This window comes from Phascolarctos cinereus, unplaced genomic scaffold (assembly GCF_003287225.1).
Source record: "Phascolarctos cinereus isolate Bilbo 61053 unplaced genomic scaffold, phaCin_HiC Scaffold_1;HRSCAF=81, whole genome shotgun sequence".
NCBI lineage: Eukaryota > Metazoa > Chordata > Mammalia > Diprotodontia > Phascolarctidae > Phascolarctos > Phascolarctos cinereus.
Genome location: NW_027555514.1, coordinates 215,062,398 through 215,078,839, shown reverse-complemented (window position 1 = coordinate 215,078,839; position 16,442 = coordinate 215,062,398). Strand labels below are relative to the sequence as shown.

At 42.9% G+C, this 16,442-nt stretch overlaps 1 protein-coding gene across 1 annotated transcript; it reads left to right on the top strand.

The window, feature by feature from the left end:
- The first annotated feature begins 1,686 nt into the window (after window positions 1-1,686).
- On the top strand, window positions 1,687-12,747 carry LOC110194082 (keratin, type II cytoskeletal 4-like). The gene is given in 10 exon segments (XM_078149119.1): window positions 1,687-2,026; window positions 2,029-2,189; window positions 5,354-5,568; window positions 6,455-6,515; window positions 7,620-7,715; window positions 7,940-8,104; window positions 8,606-8,731; window positions 10,554-10,774; window positions 12,085-12,119; window positions 12,488-12,747. Coding segments are annotated over 10 exon segments (1,680 nt in total).
- The last annotated feature ends 3,695 nt before the right edge of the window (window positions 12,748-16,442 follow it).

Sequence of the window (16,442 nt, the reverse complement as noted above, 5' to 3'; positions counted from 1 at the left end):
GAAGTAACTTGCCGAGGGTCGCGCAACTAATAGGTGTTAGAAGTACGATTTGAATTTGGGTCTTCCAGGCATCAAGGTCAGCTCTCTCTGGCAAGCCAAGCCTCTTAAAGATGTCTATAAGTATCTGTTATGATAATTCATCCCATCATCAAAGTTTGTGTAAGAATTGCAGCTCACATACTAGATAGTTGTTAGTTATTTTGAGTTTCTTTAATAAAAATAATACCTATTGCCCCTGTCTGAAACCTACCTCTTGTCTTGGGGTTGGAAGGGATTTGAAAGATTCTCTCATCCAACCCACTCATTTCACAGAGAAGCAAATGGAATCCCAGAGAGGTTGGTAACTTGCCTAAAGGTACATGGGACTCAAAGCCAAGTCTTTTCCACTTGGGCTTAAGTCTTAGTCTTTAGAAGAATCCAAGTCAGAGCTACATGATTTCCCCCCCCCCCAACCCCTCAGAGATTTGTTTTCTGTTTTTTGGACTCAGTGACTAGAAACAAGAACACATATGGAATGTTGTGACTACGGGAATGCTGAACAGCGGGGAGTAGGGAGGAGAGTCCTTACAAGTCAAAAAAGCTTGACCTCTGAATTGTATATGATAAATGTGGGAATTAGTACATGATAATTCTGCTGGTACCTGCTAGTCTGTTCATACAAGGGAAATTCTACAGAGGTCAGCTTGTTCTTGTAACAGGGAGATATAGTTTGCCTCACTGGGCCCACTCATGAGTCACTGCCCAGAGACAGGATCCTTGGGCTGGAGGGAAACTGTCAGGGATAGTGTTTTGAGGCTAGGGAAAAATATGATCTTGAAAGTGGGATCCAAGAACAAGGACCCAAGCACCCCATCAGTTGCATAGGAATTTTCCTAGCCTGGCTTAGAGGGCTATTCAACATTGATCAGTCAGTAAGCATTTATTAAGCACTTACTATCTGCCGGGGACCATGTTAAGCACTGGGGATATAAAGGCAAAAGACATTCCCTGCCCTTGAGAAGCTCACAATCTAAAGATTAGGAAATTATGTATAACTTTGCTATTTTTCTCTTTCCTTGAGAGTCTAAAGAATGACCATTCTTCAACAATATTGGATTAGGCTGTCCCCACATTGAAATATTCTTGTTTTGGGGAAGTGGGGGGTAGGGGAAGCAAGATGGGGAGCAATTTTCCATCAATCTGAGAAAACTGCGTGGGGCAACTGGGGGTGGGGAGGACTTCTTTAACTAGTGCCCTTGCTGGACACCTGATTGGAGATGATCAAAGTCTCTGACTTCCAGTATCTAAGGAAATACTGCCTGGGTTTTGATCCCACCCTGAAGTAAACTAAAAGTGGTGAAATACTAACAACTGAAAAAGAGCCTCTTGGAGGGCTCTCAGGAACCACCTCACATCTCTCATATTGCCTAGGCCAGCAGATAGTCAATAGATAATTGAGCAAAACCTGCTAACCAAGCAGTTATCATTTGACAAACTGTTCCCTAGATGGATGGCATTAATTTATTTTCATGTCATTTTTAGTTTATTGCTGTAGGGGAACCAAACCCATACATTTGTATTCCAATTACCTTGGACAGCTGCCAAAGCCAGCAGAGAATAAAAGGGGATCCTTCCCTTCTCCCAAGTACCCAGTGGCCTTCTTGCTCTTCTCTTTAGCTCATCCTCACTCACTCTTTTTTAGCCACCATGAGTAGGCAGGCTGTCTGGAGATCTCAAAGTGGAGCTTACAGCAGTGGCTCTGCTGTCTTGCCTGGCAGGAGCCGAAGAGTGGCTGGAAGCTCCTCTGTTCTGAAAATTGGAAGCTGTTCTGGAGGCAGAGGGGTCAGCTCCAGCAGCCGGAGCCTTGTCAACCTCGGTGGGCACAAGAGCATCCTTACCAGTGTGGCAGGTGGAGGCCAAGGAAGCCTTGGCTATGGAGGCTACGCAATGGTGGACCTTGGAAGCGGACTTTTAAATGGTGGCAGTTTTGGAATGGGAGGCTTTGGCCTAGGTGGTTTGGGAGGAGTTGGTCTGGGTGGTGGATCCTTTGGCCTAATGTCTACCCTGGTGGGATCCATGAAGTGATCACCAATCAGAGCCTGTTGGAGCCTCTGGGTGTGAAGATAGACCCTGAGGTCCAACAGGTGAAGACTCAGGAGCGGGAGCAACTCAAGGTCCTCAACAACCAATTTGCTACCTTCATCGACAAGGTAAGTGTCAACATTTAACATTCGGAGAGCCAGGAATAAGCTATTTCTAAGATCTACAAATAAGGAAGTTTTCTAAACTTTCAGAGGTTGCCTATCTAGCCTTTTTCACTGTCTTTCAACAGGAAAGTGTCTAAAGTTTTTTGGGTACTGGGATAGATGCTCACTTTATTCACAAAATTCTCCAAAATGAAGGAGCTATCACAGCTTTCCAGGATAACTTGTCCTTGGGGATAGGAGGTCTCAACTTTGACAGGAAGGTCTTCCCAATATTGAACCTTAGTTTAGTTTCAGTTTCAACCTAGCGCCTCCTTTTAGTTCTCTATGAGTGATGTAACCAGAAATGAAGATGTTTTCACAATAGAATCTTTGAGAGGTCCCAGGGAGCTTTCTTAGAGATAAGTAAGGGACCCCAAAATAATGGAATATTCTCTGATTCCCATGGGTTTTCATATGAATTTAGATCTGTAAGGGGAATTACGAGCACATTGGCAGCATGTTGGTCTTTCTGGAGTTGAAGTCAGGAAATTGGAATAAAAGGTAGTGATGATAGCAAAGAGTGAAGAACAATTGGGTAAGATGGACTGTTGTAGGGAAGATGGTCAGTTGACTTTAAATTCTATTAGCCAGGCTGGCCAATGTCACTAGGTCTGGCTTCAGAAGTGAAAATAGAACTTTCTATTTGATTGGGAGTCTGTTTTTAGATGACTCTAAAAATCTTAAATCCCACTTATTCACAGCATCTACATAGCATTTTAAGGTTTACAACGTCTGCCTATGGTCACACAATTAAGAATAGGGTTTGAACCCAGATCTCTTGATTCCAAGGCCAAGGGTCTGTCTCCCACAGCAAGCTATCATAGAAGGCCTTTTCTTCTCTGGCCTTTTCCCACTCTTCATTTCCTGATTTTAGTCAATGAGACTTTAGACTGGATTTTGGATTGAGTGAGGTGGGCAGTGACAATGTCACCTATAATCCCTGCTACAGGTAGAGGCTGAGGCTGGTGGATCTCCTGAGCTCTGGAGTTCTGAGCTGCAGCAGAGATTAAGCTGATTGGATGCCTTCACTAAATCCTATACAAATATGACGTTAGGGGGAGGAAAAATGTAGTAGGGCAAAGGGTCAGTGCTTATCAGTAGTCAGATTGGGCTGTGAATGGCTGTTGCACTTCCAGCCTGGTTTAGATACTAGGTATTAGAGAGGAAGGAAAGAAAGAAAGAAAGAGGGAAGGAGGAAAGGAGAGAAAGAGGGGAGGACAGAAGAAAGGAAGGAAGAAAAAAGAGGGAAGGAGGGATAGAGGGAAGGACAGAAGAAAAGAAGGAAGGAAAGAGGAAAGGAGGGAAAGAGGGAAGGAAAGAAAAGAAGGGAGGAAGGAAAAACGATTTGAGCAGGACTTCCTCTGTTAATGCAGGTTGAAACATTTTAGTAAAATAGTTCTGCCTGAACTGACATAGCCAAAAAAATCCACCTGTTGGTGGCCATATGTTTTCTGCTGATGAGCAGAAGAACTTAACTAGATTATTACTCAGGCAGCAGACAGACAAATGTCCTCAGTCTTTCCAGCTTTGCTGTTATGGATGGACCAGAGCTTGTGTTCTTTTGGAGTAGCCTTATTGAATCATACTCTCAGCATTGGAAGGGATCTTGGAGTTCATAAAGTCTAAGTCATATTCTCCTTCACTCCATCCCCTACAAGTGGTCATCCAGGCTTCAGGAAACCTATGTCCCCTCCATCTCAAGATGATATATTAAAGGCGGAATTAAAAAGGGTAAGGTCGGTTAGGAAATCCTCACTGAAACAGTGGAAAGAGTAAGGAGTGTTGGGGAACACTTTGGACAGCCTGGAGCCTCTTGCATCAGTGAGCTGTTATGCAAGTTCAGGAGGGTTCCCTTTGATTATGTGATGATTAAGTCATTTTTCTAGCACTAAAGGAATGTCATACAACACCCTGAAGAGAAAATTCTGCCTTAGGGGAATTTAAGGGTGGGGAAAAATCAATGGAGGGATCAGCAACTTCTGTTGAAGGTTTATTGTGGGCAGAGCTTTGAATGGTATAGAGATACCAAAAAATGAAGAAAGAAAGAAAGAAGACAAGGTCTTTGTTCTCAAGGGGCTCTAAGTCGGGGACACTAAGCATTGCATTATCAAATGACTTAAGAATACTTACAAATCAACATGCAAATATATATGAAGAAACAGTACTGAGTAGCTAAGGGCAGAGGGGAGTGGAGGAATATTCCTACATAGCTCGTAGGGTTAATCAGGGAAGGCTTCCTGCAGGAGAGAGCCTTTGAGCCAAGATTGAATGGAGGGACACAGATGGAGGGGCAGTAGGAGAAACCTTGTAAGGACCACAGAATGCAGAGCTAGAAATTATGTTAGTGACTATTTAGTCCTACTGAGGAGAAAACAGGCCTAGAGAGATGAAGTGAATTGTCCAATGTGCGTGATGGGGAAAGGGGAAAGGAAAAAGCACGTGTTAAAGCCTAGTATGTACCAGCCACTATGCACTTAGCACACAGCCTTATAGATATTATCTATAAATTATATGCATTATCTTATAAAGTGGCTTATAGATATTATCTCATTTGATCTTTACAACCATCCTGTAGGGTAGATGCTAATAATATTCCCATTTTAGAATTAAGGAAACTGAGGCAGAAAAATGTGAAGTGACTTCCCCAGAGTCACACAACTAGTAAGTCTCTGAGGCTGTATTAGAACTTAGGTCTCCTGACTCCAGGACTATTGCTCAATCCACTGGACCAAATGTCTGAGGCTGGATTTGAATTTGGTTTTTCCTGACTCCAGGCCCATTACTCTATCCACTGGGCCACCTTGGTGCCTAGGCAGTACATAGCAGAGGTGAGATTGAACCCAGGTTCCCTGACCTCAAGGGCAATGCTCTCTATAGGGAATGGCATGTGACACTGAGAGTTTGAACTGCTACAAACTTGCTGCGTGCTTTGATCAAGTCCTTTCTTTCCATGCCTTAGTTTCCTCATCTGTAAAATAAGGAGGGTTAGACTAGGTGATGGTGAATGTCCTTGCAGCTCTGACAGCACAGGATGCTGTGATTCTGAGAAGGGCCCTCCAGAGGTCCCAGCATCCTCTGCTCTGAGCAGTCCCTGTTGTCTATAGAATGGATTGGTTTCCCCATTTCAGGTGCGGTTCCTTGAGCAGCAGAACCAGGTACTGAAGACCAAGTGGGACCTGCTTCAGCAGGTGAATGTCAGTGCCCGTGCAACCAATCTGGACTCCATCTTTGAAGCCTACCTGAATGGCCTGCGGGCCCAGGTGGATGATCTGAAGTCCCAGAAGAGCCAGCAGGATGCAGAGCTGAAGACCACTCAGGACTCAGTGGAAGACTTCAAGAAGAAGTAAATGGGGCTCGTGGGGGAAATCTATGAGAGGAAAAGGCTGCTTTACTTACCTGCTTATGTGGAGCTCTTAAAAATGTCCTCATCTCCATCAGATTCCCACACATGTCTGGGCCCTAGAAAGGAAGCCCATGGTTTGTTTTCTATAGACTGCCAGCATCAAACAGCTGCTCCTGCCGCTCTGACATAGGGAAGAAAAAACATTTTCCTGTGGTGACTATAAGGGCTTTATCACACATCACTAGGGAAGGCAAGCTGGTGCAGTCAAAAGAACACTGTCTCTGGTGTCAAAGAGCCTGGGTTCAAATCTTGTCTATGTAGGTACTTACTACCATGTGAAGCTGGGCAAGTCACTAAACCTCTGAGGTTTAGCTTCTTTATCTATAAAGAAAGGGAGATGGACTAGGAGGCCTTGGAGATGTTTTAAGGCTTTAGATTAGGAATTTATAACTTTTGTGTGCATCTTGGAGCCCTTGGCTGTCTGGAGAAGCCTGTGTTTCTTCTCAGAATGATGTTTTCAAATGCATAGAATTTCAAAAGAAATGAATTCTGTCTGTCTGTCAGTCTATCCAACCATCCAACCATCCATCCATCCATCCATCCATCCATCCATCCATCATCCATTTATCTATCATCCATTTGTCTGTCTGTCTGTCTGTCTGTCTGTCTGTCTGTCTGTCTCTCTCTCTCTCTCTCTCTCTCTCTCTCTCTCTCTCTTCTATCTATCTACAACCACCAAGTCCCAGACTCCAGGTTTGTTGCAGAGATTAAGGTCATCTAAACACAGGGGAATTTAGTAATTAGGACATTCCTGGTGGTAATAGCCTTCCAGAACTGCTCATTAGGGCTCATGGTGGTTACTTATCCATCTTCTCAATTTTACCAGGTATGAAACAGAGATCAACACCCGTACAAATACTGAGAATGACTTTGTGGTGCTTAAGAAGGTGAGCATAGCTGAATCTTCCACTAGGAGTCAAGAAAGCAGGCACAAATTCCTGGGTCTTGGGAAACTATGGTTCCTTATTCATGGGGCCTCAGTTTTTCCATTTGTGAATAAGTCTAGCCCCCAGTCCATTTCTCAGGCCTGTTTGATGAGGAACTCAGTGAAATCTATAGTAACCATACTAATGATACAGCAAATATAATTAGTTCTTGGTTTTCTGCATTGAAACTTGAAGTAAATTCTGCAAATCAAATTTCTTGTTGGCATAAGTTAGTTGTGAGAAAGTATTGCATAATGTTAGCTATGATTACTCTTTACCTCCTTTGCCCATATTCTTGCCAGCTGGTGACTTTTGCTGTGTGATAGTACAATCTGTTGGTGTTGGGAGGGAACATGGGTTAGTGCTTTTTTTTTTTAGTGACAGGGCAGCTAGATGGTACAGTGGATAGAGCACTGGGCCTGGAGTCAGGAAGACTGATCTTCCCGAGTTCAAATCTGGTCTCAGACACTTACTTGCTGTGTGACCATGGGCAAGTCACTTAAACCTGTTTGCCTCAGTTTCCTCATCTGTAAAATGAGCTGGAGAAGAAAATGTCAAGCCATCCAGTATCTTTGCCAAGAAAATCCCAAATGGGGTCATGAGGAGTTGGAAACGACTGAATTGAACAAAGGCTTAGTGCTTTGGTTTATTATTAATTACTTCTTATCTGGAAGAGTACTAAGCATATTTGAGGCTGATGGTAAGCTAAGACAGAAAACTTCTCTTAGAATCAGTATCAGAGCTGGAAGGGATTTCAGAGGTCATCTAATTTCTCTCTCTCTCTCTCTCTCTCTCTCTCTCTCTCTCTCTCTCTCTCTCTCATTTTATACATGAGGAACCCTAAGGAAACTTGTCCAAAGTCACATAACCTATAGATTGGAGGATTGGAATTTGAACTCAGGCATTCTGGATCCTAAACCAATTCTTCCCACTATGCCTTTTTCTTTTGGGCTTTTCCTAGACCAATAGGCATATCTGTACTCAAAACATATTCAAGAGACATTCAGGCATCACGAGTCCTCCCTAACTTCACCTTGATATGCTTTCCTACCTGCTTTATTTTAGGATGTGGATGCTGCCTATACAGTTAAAGTTGACCTTACCACTAAAGTGGACAGTCTGCAGCAAGAAATTGAATTCCTCATGGTCCTGTATGAGACTGTAAGTTTAGGGGCTACCTCCTACACTGTAACCATTGTAGGAGCCCCAGGGCCCTTGGAAAACAGAGAGACAAGGGAGAAAAGGTCTCAGGAGGGAAGCACTCTGGGTAGGTCTCTAAATTTGTGAGTGGAGTTGGGGGGAGAGATAGTTCTGTGAACCTCAGGAGAAAGATGAGCCAAAGAAAAAGAAAACTACCAAAGATGAATCCAAACTGTGTCCTACAGGAATTGGTCCAAGTGCATAAAACTGTCAGTGACACTAGTGTGGTCCTTTCCATGGATAACAATCGTACCCTGAACTTGGAGAGCATCCTGGAGGAGATCCAAGCTCAGTATGAAGACATTGCCCAGAAGAGCAAGGCAGAAGCTGATACCTTGTACCAGACCAAGGTGAGTGAAGGAAACAGATAGACATCTAGAGCACAATCTGGTCTGTGGAGGAACCAGCATTTTTTTCATCCCTTTCTGGGAAGGAGTGAGTGGTAGAAGAATCTCTTATCATAACTCCTGGAAACATTGTCCAGTAGATCTCAGCATCCTTAGGTTTTTGCCTGGTTGGCTTTAGGGAAGTTGTTTCATTTAGAAGGCTAGATTACCAAGAGAACTCTCAAGGGCACATGGATGGCTCTATCAGCCTTAAATCAAGTGCCACAAACTGACTCTCTATTTATATTGGATAAATTATCTTTCTGTGCTCAGTGATTCTGACCTGACCAGCTTCAAATTGTGCTTCAGGGTCTGACCTGATCAGGTAGGCTTGGGCACTCTGCTCCAGAAGACCTCATTGTGTAAGTGCACAAAGAGGTGGAATGGCCATCTGAGGAGAGCTGCCATCATCTGGACAATCTCCCCCTACTTGTTTTTGACTCTGGTCTTTTTCCTTAACTCTAGTACCAAGAGCTTCAGATCACTGCAGGGAAACATGGTGAAGATGTTAAGGTACTTAAGACTGAGATCAGTAAGCTGAACCGAACCATTCAGAGACTACGTGCAGAAATCGACCATGTCAAGAAACAGGTAGGGGCTGTGGTTTGACTCTCTGTGGTCAAAATCTCCCATGATTATGGTTTCCAGGTCAATGAATGAACACTATTTGTCTCCATATGCTGGGTGCTGGGCATGAAGGGAGAGAAAAGGACTGGGGGCAGGGGAGGGGATAGGGTTCTGAAAGAGCTCCAGAGTAAGGAGAGGCCTTAGTCTCTGCCCTTGGGAAGTTTGTGATATGGGCCCAGTAAAGAAGATGTGAATGAGTCATGAGAATTAATCACAATGAGAAGGTAGTGTGGTGTGAAAAAAACTAGAGCAGGAGTGAGAGACCAATAGAATGATCAAGTTGGAAAAATGAGGAAAGGAAGGAAAGAAAAAAAGAAAGGAAAAAGAAAGGAGGGAAGAAAGAAGAAGGAAAGAATTAAGTATTTGTTAAGCACCTATTTATGCCAGACACCATTCTGAGGGCTTTACAAATATTTTCTCATTTGATCCTCCCAACAACCCTGGGAAGTGGGTGCTACTATTATTATCCCCATTTTGCAGTTGAGGAAACTGAGGTAGGAAGCAGTTAAGTGACCTTAAAGTTCAACTGGCCCAAGTTCTTAATTTTCTAAATAAGAGAACTGAGGTCCAGAAAAGTATAATGACCTGTCCATGTTTATATATCTAGTTAATATGAGAACCATGGTTAGAACCCAGGTCACTCTGGGTCCAGTGGGTTCAAATTTCTGCTTTGATATTGACAAACTAGATGACCATAGGTAAGTCACTTAACCTCTCTTTGCCTCAGCTTCTTCATCTGTAGAATGAGGATAAGAATACCTTCTATGATCCACCTCACAGGGTTGTGAGGAAAGTGCCTCATAAGCGTTAGGGCTCTGTTTAAATATCAATGGGTATTACTGCTAAAGAGTATTGCTGTTAATATTAGTGTTGACATGCCTGAGCTCTTGCTTTATTCCTATTTGTTGTCTACATTCCATTGACTAGGTAGATAGTGATCCCTACTGGAAGAAGATCATATAAGGGGAAGACAGTCTGGGGTAGTAGATAAAGCTCTAGATGTGGAGAGAATAATAATAACAGCAATAATAACAGTTAACATTTATATAGTACTTTAAGGTTTGTTTGATCTTCACTATAACTCTGAGAGGTAGGTGTTATTATCCCCATTTTACAGATGAGGGAACTGAGACTTAGGGAGATTAAAAAACTTGCTCAAAGTGATGCAGAGAGCACCAAAGGTAGGAGATGATTTCAGGTCTTCCTGACTACAAATCCAGTGTTCTCTCCATTATTGCCTTTTGTTGTTCAATCATTTCAGTCACATCCAACTCTTCACAACCTCTTTGGGGTTTGCTTTGCAAAGATATTGGAATGGTTTGCCATCTCCTTCTTCAGCTCATTTTACAGAGAAGGAAACTGAATCAAATAGGGTTAAGTGATTTCCCCTAGGGTCCCATAGACAGTATATGTTTGAGACTGGATTTGAACTCATGAAGATGAGTCTTCCTGATCCCAATCCAAGTGCTCTATCCACTGTGCCACCTAGCACCATGTCCCCTAGCTACCTCAAAAGATATTTTGTTCTAATATCTTCAAAAACAAATGTTCAAAACAAAAAGTTCAAATCTCAGCTCTGCTACTAACTGCTTTTTTGACATCAGGTCAACCACTTAATGTGTTGGGGCCTCATGTTCCTCATCTGTCAAAGGAGAGGGCTGGAACAGATAGACAAGACTCTTACCAGTTCTCAATCTTTTGATCCTGTTCATTGGAGTGCTTCTTTATAAGTGAGTTGCTAACATGGCATAGGGTCCATTGATTCACCTCATCTTACCCTCTACAGAATGCTGCAGTAGAACAGGCCATCCTGGAGGCTGAGCAGAAAGGTGAGAAAACTGTCGAAGATGCCCAGGACAAGCTGACTCAGTTGGAGGATGCCCTGCAGCAGAGCAAGGAAGATCTCACTCGGCTGCTCCGGGACTACCAGGATCTGCTGAGTGTCAAGTTGGCCCTAGATGTGGAGATTGCTACCTACAGGAAGCTGCTGGAGGGAGAAGAGAGCAGGTGAGCTCAGCAAGATATGCATTGACTTGACTGCTCCTACCCTTGGGTAGAGTGGAGTCATGGAATCTTAGAATCTCAGAGCGTAAAAGGATCTCAGAGGTCATCTAGCTCAATCCCAAGCTGGTCAGGTATCTTGCTACAACCTTCTTGACAAAGGGTTACCCAGCCTCTGCTTGAAAATGTTCAAAGATAAGGAATTCACTACCTATGTATCTCCTTACAATTTTGGACACTCACATTATTAGGAAGTTTTTGTTTCTTTTCTTCTCTTGTATGGAGCCCATGTTAGCCTCTCCTGAGCATATCTGGTTACTCTGTGGCCTTAGACATACCCAGCACTCTGTGACTCATTGATAATGGATCCCAAAATGCTAAGTTAGTTTAGGGGTTATGTCCAATATAATCGTACCTTTCTAGCAACTTTTGTTTTGGGGTTTTCTGAATATATACATCTCATACATTTTCTCCCTTATCAAATCCCCCCCCCCCCCCCGGCCAATCTTGTGGTAGGATTCCTTTTTGTTGAGAAGAAGATGGGGTAAGGCATGTCTTTATCCATTGGCTTTGCCCATTGGCTTTGCCCATTTTGGACATAATCAGGTTCTCTTTAGAACTGGACTTTTGGTATCCTGGGTTGATACTAAGAAAGGATAAAGAAAAGGGACGGGTGGTGTGGTATCAAGAACTGAGATGGAGTAGAGGTCAGGTGAATATTGAGCTGTAACTAGTAATTTTGGCTCCTTGGTGGAAGCAGTTTGAAAGTCAATGGGACAAGTAGTTTGAAGTGGTATATTCAAATCAACTTTGTAATTCATTATGTGAAAATGATAGAAGTAATTAAGGCAAATTCAATTGAGCAGGAGGGGAAGTCACTATAATTGCTAATAGGTGGGTGTAATTAACAATCTGGTAATTTCCTATTTTAACTAATTATTCTCACTAAAGAAGTGCTTAGCTCCTAGTCAGTAAAGAAGGGATTCCATGCTGCTCAATGAGTTCATGTGTTAATGTTCATACCTTCTAAATTTTGGTGCCCTGGGGCTAGTCACTCACTCTAGATGGTCTAATGACTTAAGGAAGGACAAAGTAGTCCTGCAGGAAAAGGTGACTGTGGGATGAGCAGAAAGTGCCTGGGAAGCAACAGCAGTGAAGGCATGGTTGAGAACGGCTGTCCTTGTAACTCATCACCCTAGCCTAGAACCATGTTGGAATTCACCAATACAGCAGAGGTTGCCAAAACCTGGAATTTTTTTCCAAGTCGCACTTAGGAGGGTGATTGATAGTTGTGTTCTTTCTTTCTCTTCTCGCAGGCTTTCTGGACAAGTGTCCAGTGCTGTGAGCTACTGTAAGTAACCTGCATTGGGGGTAGGGGAAGGATTTTGTTGAGAGTTCCTCACTGTCTTTCCTGTCTGGGATGAGAGCGCCCTGTATATTTGTATACAAAGATATGGTGCTGGGAAAGATCTAGGGGGAAGGGGGCACCCAGAGCATAGGCAAGATGAGAGATGATGGTGGGGGAAGTATGAGAGGGACTTAAAGCGTAAGATGAGGAGCTGGGATTTGGTCACGAGCTGTGATAGGGGAGGGAGAGGGAGAGAAAGAAGCAAGGCTGGCTTACTGTTGAGGAAGATGATTCTTGTGTGTAGGATGGATAGCTGGGGACCTGGTATGGGGCTCTTCAGGGACTTGAGCTTCTTTCCTGTCTCCCTATAGCTGTGGTTACCAGCAGTGTCTCATCTACTGGGACAGCATCAGCAAGTCTCGGTTATGGGGGTAAGAGCTCCGGAGAAGGAAGCAACAGACACAGCTCTGGGATTGAATATAGCTCTGGCACCAGGTCCAGCTCTACGCATGCTACTTCTGGATCTGCAGGAGCCAGCTCTGGCTCTGGAACCCAAGAATCTAGTTCTAGGAAGGGTTCCAACTCAGGGCAGGGAAGTCAGGAGGGTTCCTATACTAGAGAGAAGTTCTAAAGGGGTTAGATTTTTTTGTATCCTCAAGCTTGGTTAGGTTCTATTGTTCTGGCCTCTGATGCATCCTTCATCATCTTAGGCCATTTGAGGATGATGGTCTCTTGAATCAAAAGCAGATCTCTTTTCTCTATTCATCCTTCTCAGTGAAATTGGGAAGGCAGGAGGAGGAGTGTTTTGGGGTTGTTCATCTTTTGTCTCCCTTCCTAATTTGTCTTTCCTATTATTCCTTTTCTATTCCTTGGAATTCCTACCCCTCTCTATTCCCTATCAGACTGCTGACAGAAGCTGCTTCTTCTCTTTCTTCTTTTCCACCCAATCCTATTTCTAAATAAGGGGTACAATTATGAGCCAATTAGTGCCAGCCCTTGATTATCTGCCCCAATGGAGGGGAGATAATTCACAGTAATGAATGCTCCCAAAATCATATCTATTTGGGGTGTGCATTGTATGGCATTATTATTGTTTTTGACAACAGGGTTTGTTTTCTGCACAAGCAGATTTTCCATCTCTGAGTCCATCTCAAACAATGGAGAACAGATAAAGTCCAGAAGTATGCTGAAGGGCAGGATGATTTCTATCTAGAACTCAAGCCTTTTCTATAAAAAGCTTAATTTATATTTGAATCATTGAGACTACCTGCCATTCCCCAGAACCCAGTAGGGTGGGTTCTTCCTTGGTTGGTTTTTTTTGTACACAGTATTACTCTTGGAGGGTATAATTAAAACCCCATGAAAAGGATCAAAGGTGTAATTGCCACCAAATGGAGCGTTGGGCACAGTAGTGGGCTCCCCGGTAGCTATCTAATCTCAGGTTGAGGATGAATATTCCTTCTGAGTAATTGGGTTAGGTGAGATATCAGAACTAAGCTGAGGCTGATAACTATTTGTGGATCATATCTTGCTTGTTGTCTATGCTTTTGGACCTTGTTTTAAAGCCTTGAATGTTCTTCCTCCCCCTTCTCCCCATCTTATCAATAAACTTCATTAAAAAAGTCATGTTGTGCCTAAATATTGGTCATGGGTGCTGTGCAAATGGACTGCAGCCTTCCTTAATCATATGATCCACTCTATCCCCTCCTTTGACCAAGATGAAAACAGTTAGTTATCTCTTCTTTGTTTATTAACAGAGGACATTATATTAATTAGAGGAAAAATAACTTACACTTGTATAGTACTTTCTGGTTTACAAGACACCTTCCTCACAACAAATCTTCAAAGTAGATGGTGCATGGATCATTATCCCTGTTTTACAAATTAGAAAACTGAGACTTAAATAGGCCATGTGTCTTGTCTGAAACCTGGGCAAACTTCTCAGAATTGCAAATTCTTTGCTTTCTGTACCAAAGTAGGCTGATAGAGCTATTATGTGATAGACTGACAATCTGTTGCTGCCTGGGGCCAGTGTGAACAACCTTTTAAAAATGTGTTTTAACTTTGATCATTTGGGAAATTGTTTTAGCCCAGTGTCAAAAATCCTGGGACACAGAAGAAGGAATGATTAGAAAGGGTCTTTTATAAGCTTATCGACTTTTAGAGTTGGAAGGGAACTTCTAGATCAACAATTCCATCTTATAGATGAAAAATCCAAGGTTCACAAAGGTAAAGTGATCACATATTGTAGGCATATATTTAGTTCTGGGGGAGAAACAAAGGCCTATTGTACCACCACTGTTCCTCAGACTCTCCTGGAGGCAGTCCTGGACATGGCACCCAAACATATTACTTAAGAGATAGAAAAGAAAACTCTTGTCACTATGGTGACACAGTCGGATGGCTCACCATCATTGATACCAATGGAAATAACTCTGATCAAGAGGCATTTTCATCTGCCTCGACATTGATGCTTACATACCCCGAGGACCTCTGGGCGGGCATATGCTGGAACCAGCTAGTGAAAACTGATCATTAAGTTTTCAGTGTGAGCATTTAGGAAATAAACAAAAGCTATAAATTGAGGCTTGATTTATGGTTTTTATTGTCCAAACATAAGAAAATATCAATAATGAGATTAAACTTGAAAGTGTGTCATGGATACATTCCTGACTCCCTCCTTCCTCCTAAGATCTGATTGTTAAATATTTATCAGCACACTCTTGCTTCTGGGGCTTTTCATCTATTTCACAGGGCATTTAAGTCCTGGCTCTGGTACTTACTAGCTCTACAGAAATACCTTAACATCTCCTCATCTTTAAAAGGGAAGAGGTCAGATTAGATTGTTTCTAAGGTGCCTTCTAGCTCTGGCCTTCTGTGATTATATGATTTAACCATAGAGTCAGTTTTTCTCTTTGTCCTTACCCCCATTTTGTCCCTTGCCATACTGATTGGCCTTCTCTCCACTTATCCTACTCACCATACAAAGAAGGCCTAGTCCTGGGACACATATGGGGATGGAGTATCCCCAGACCAGTAGAAATTGATATTGCTGATAAGCAAAGCCTTAAGTGTGGAGGGGAATGGGATGGGGAGACATGATGGCAAGAATGGAGTGAGTGCCTCTCTCTGGGTGGAGCTCATCAAGGAAGACTGCCTAGGGGAAGGCACTTAGTACAGAGTTTGTAAAGAGGAAAAGAGAAAAGAAGGTCATTTTAGGTGAGGGAATTGCTTTGTCCATAGCCTGAAGTTTGTCGGGCAGAAATTAGTGAGTCAAATGTTAAGCAGACTAGCTTGCTGGGTGAAGGGTACCCTGAGAAATGAAATGTGTGTGTGTGTGTGTGTGTGTGTGTGTGTGTGTGTGTGTGTGTGTGTGTGGTAGGGAGGGGTAAAGAATGAGGTGGACAGTTAACAGAGGAACCTTGCAGACCAGGACTCAAGAGTTTGACTTTAAAGGCATAGTCTCTGGTTGATGTTTTACAATAATGTCCTTAAAACATTAGCGATCAATTAATCAATACATTATAACCAAAATTTGCCATAACTTCTTGGAAACCCTGTGGTAAAGCTTTCTAGCTGTCCAGAAATGCTGTGGAATTGACTGTAGGTTACATAGACCTGTACATATACTTTTTTCATATTTGATCATAACAACGACCCTGTGAGAGATGTGCAATTGTTATTTCCATTTTATGAATGAGGCTAGGAAAGATTAAGTGACTAGCCTACACCTGGGTGTGCCCAACTTCAAGTCTAGTGTTTTTACCCACTTCTTCTTAACTTTCCATTATAAAATATTTTCCCTTAATTTCATGTGATTTGGGGGCATGTTTGTATGGTCTTTGTTAACTTGGAGGTATTCATGCAGAGGTTACGGGAATGCTTGCCTGGCATGGGTTTCACTCTTTTGGTGACAGGAGGACTAGAGGCCCTCCCAAATCCTTTCCAGCTTTGAGATTCCAGCATTCTATAAAACCATGAGAAAAGTTTCTGGAGCTCTCAAGAAGATGAGCGTGGAGATATAGTCCTAACCACATTAAAGAAACACACCCAAGGATCCTGCACTAGCCCATCTGATCCAGCCAGCCAGTCCACAGATCTCTTATCAATGACATTGTAGATTAAGAGTCTCTTTTCACAGCCCCTCCAGCTGACTCCACCTTCCCCCATCCTTTCTCAGCAGTCCCTATTGAAGAACAGTTGGGGCCAAGACAAATTCTAGAGCCCAGATCCTTCTAGAGATAACTCAGCCAGGGCTAATTGCCTCATGGCAGTCACTTAATTAGATAAAATACAAATTACATGAGCAAAGTTTGCAAGCCAAGC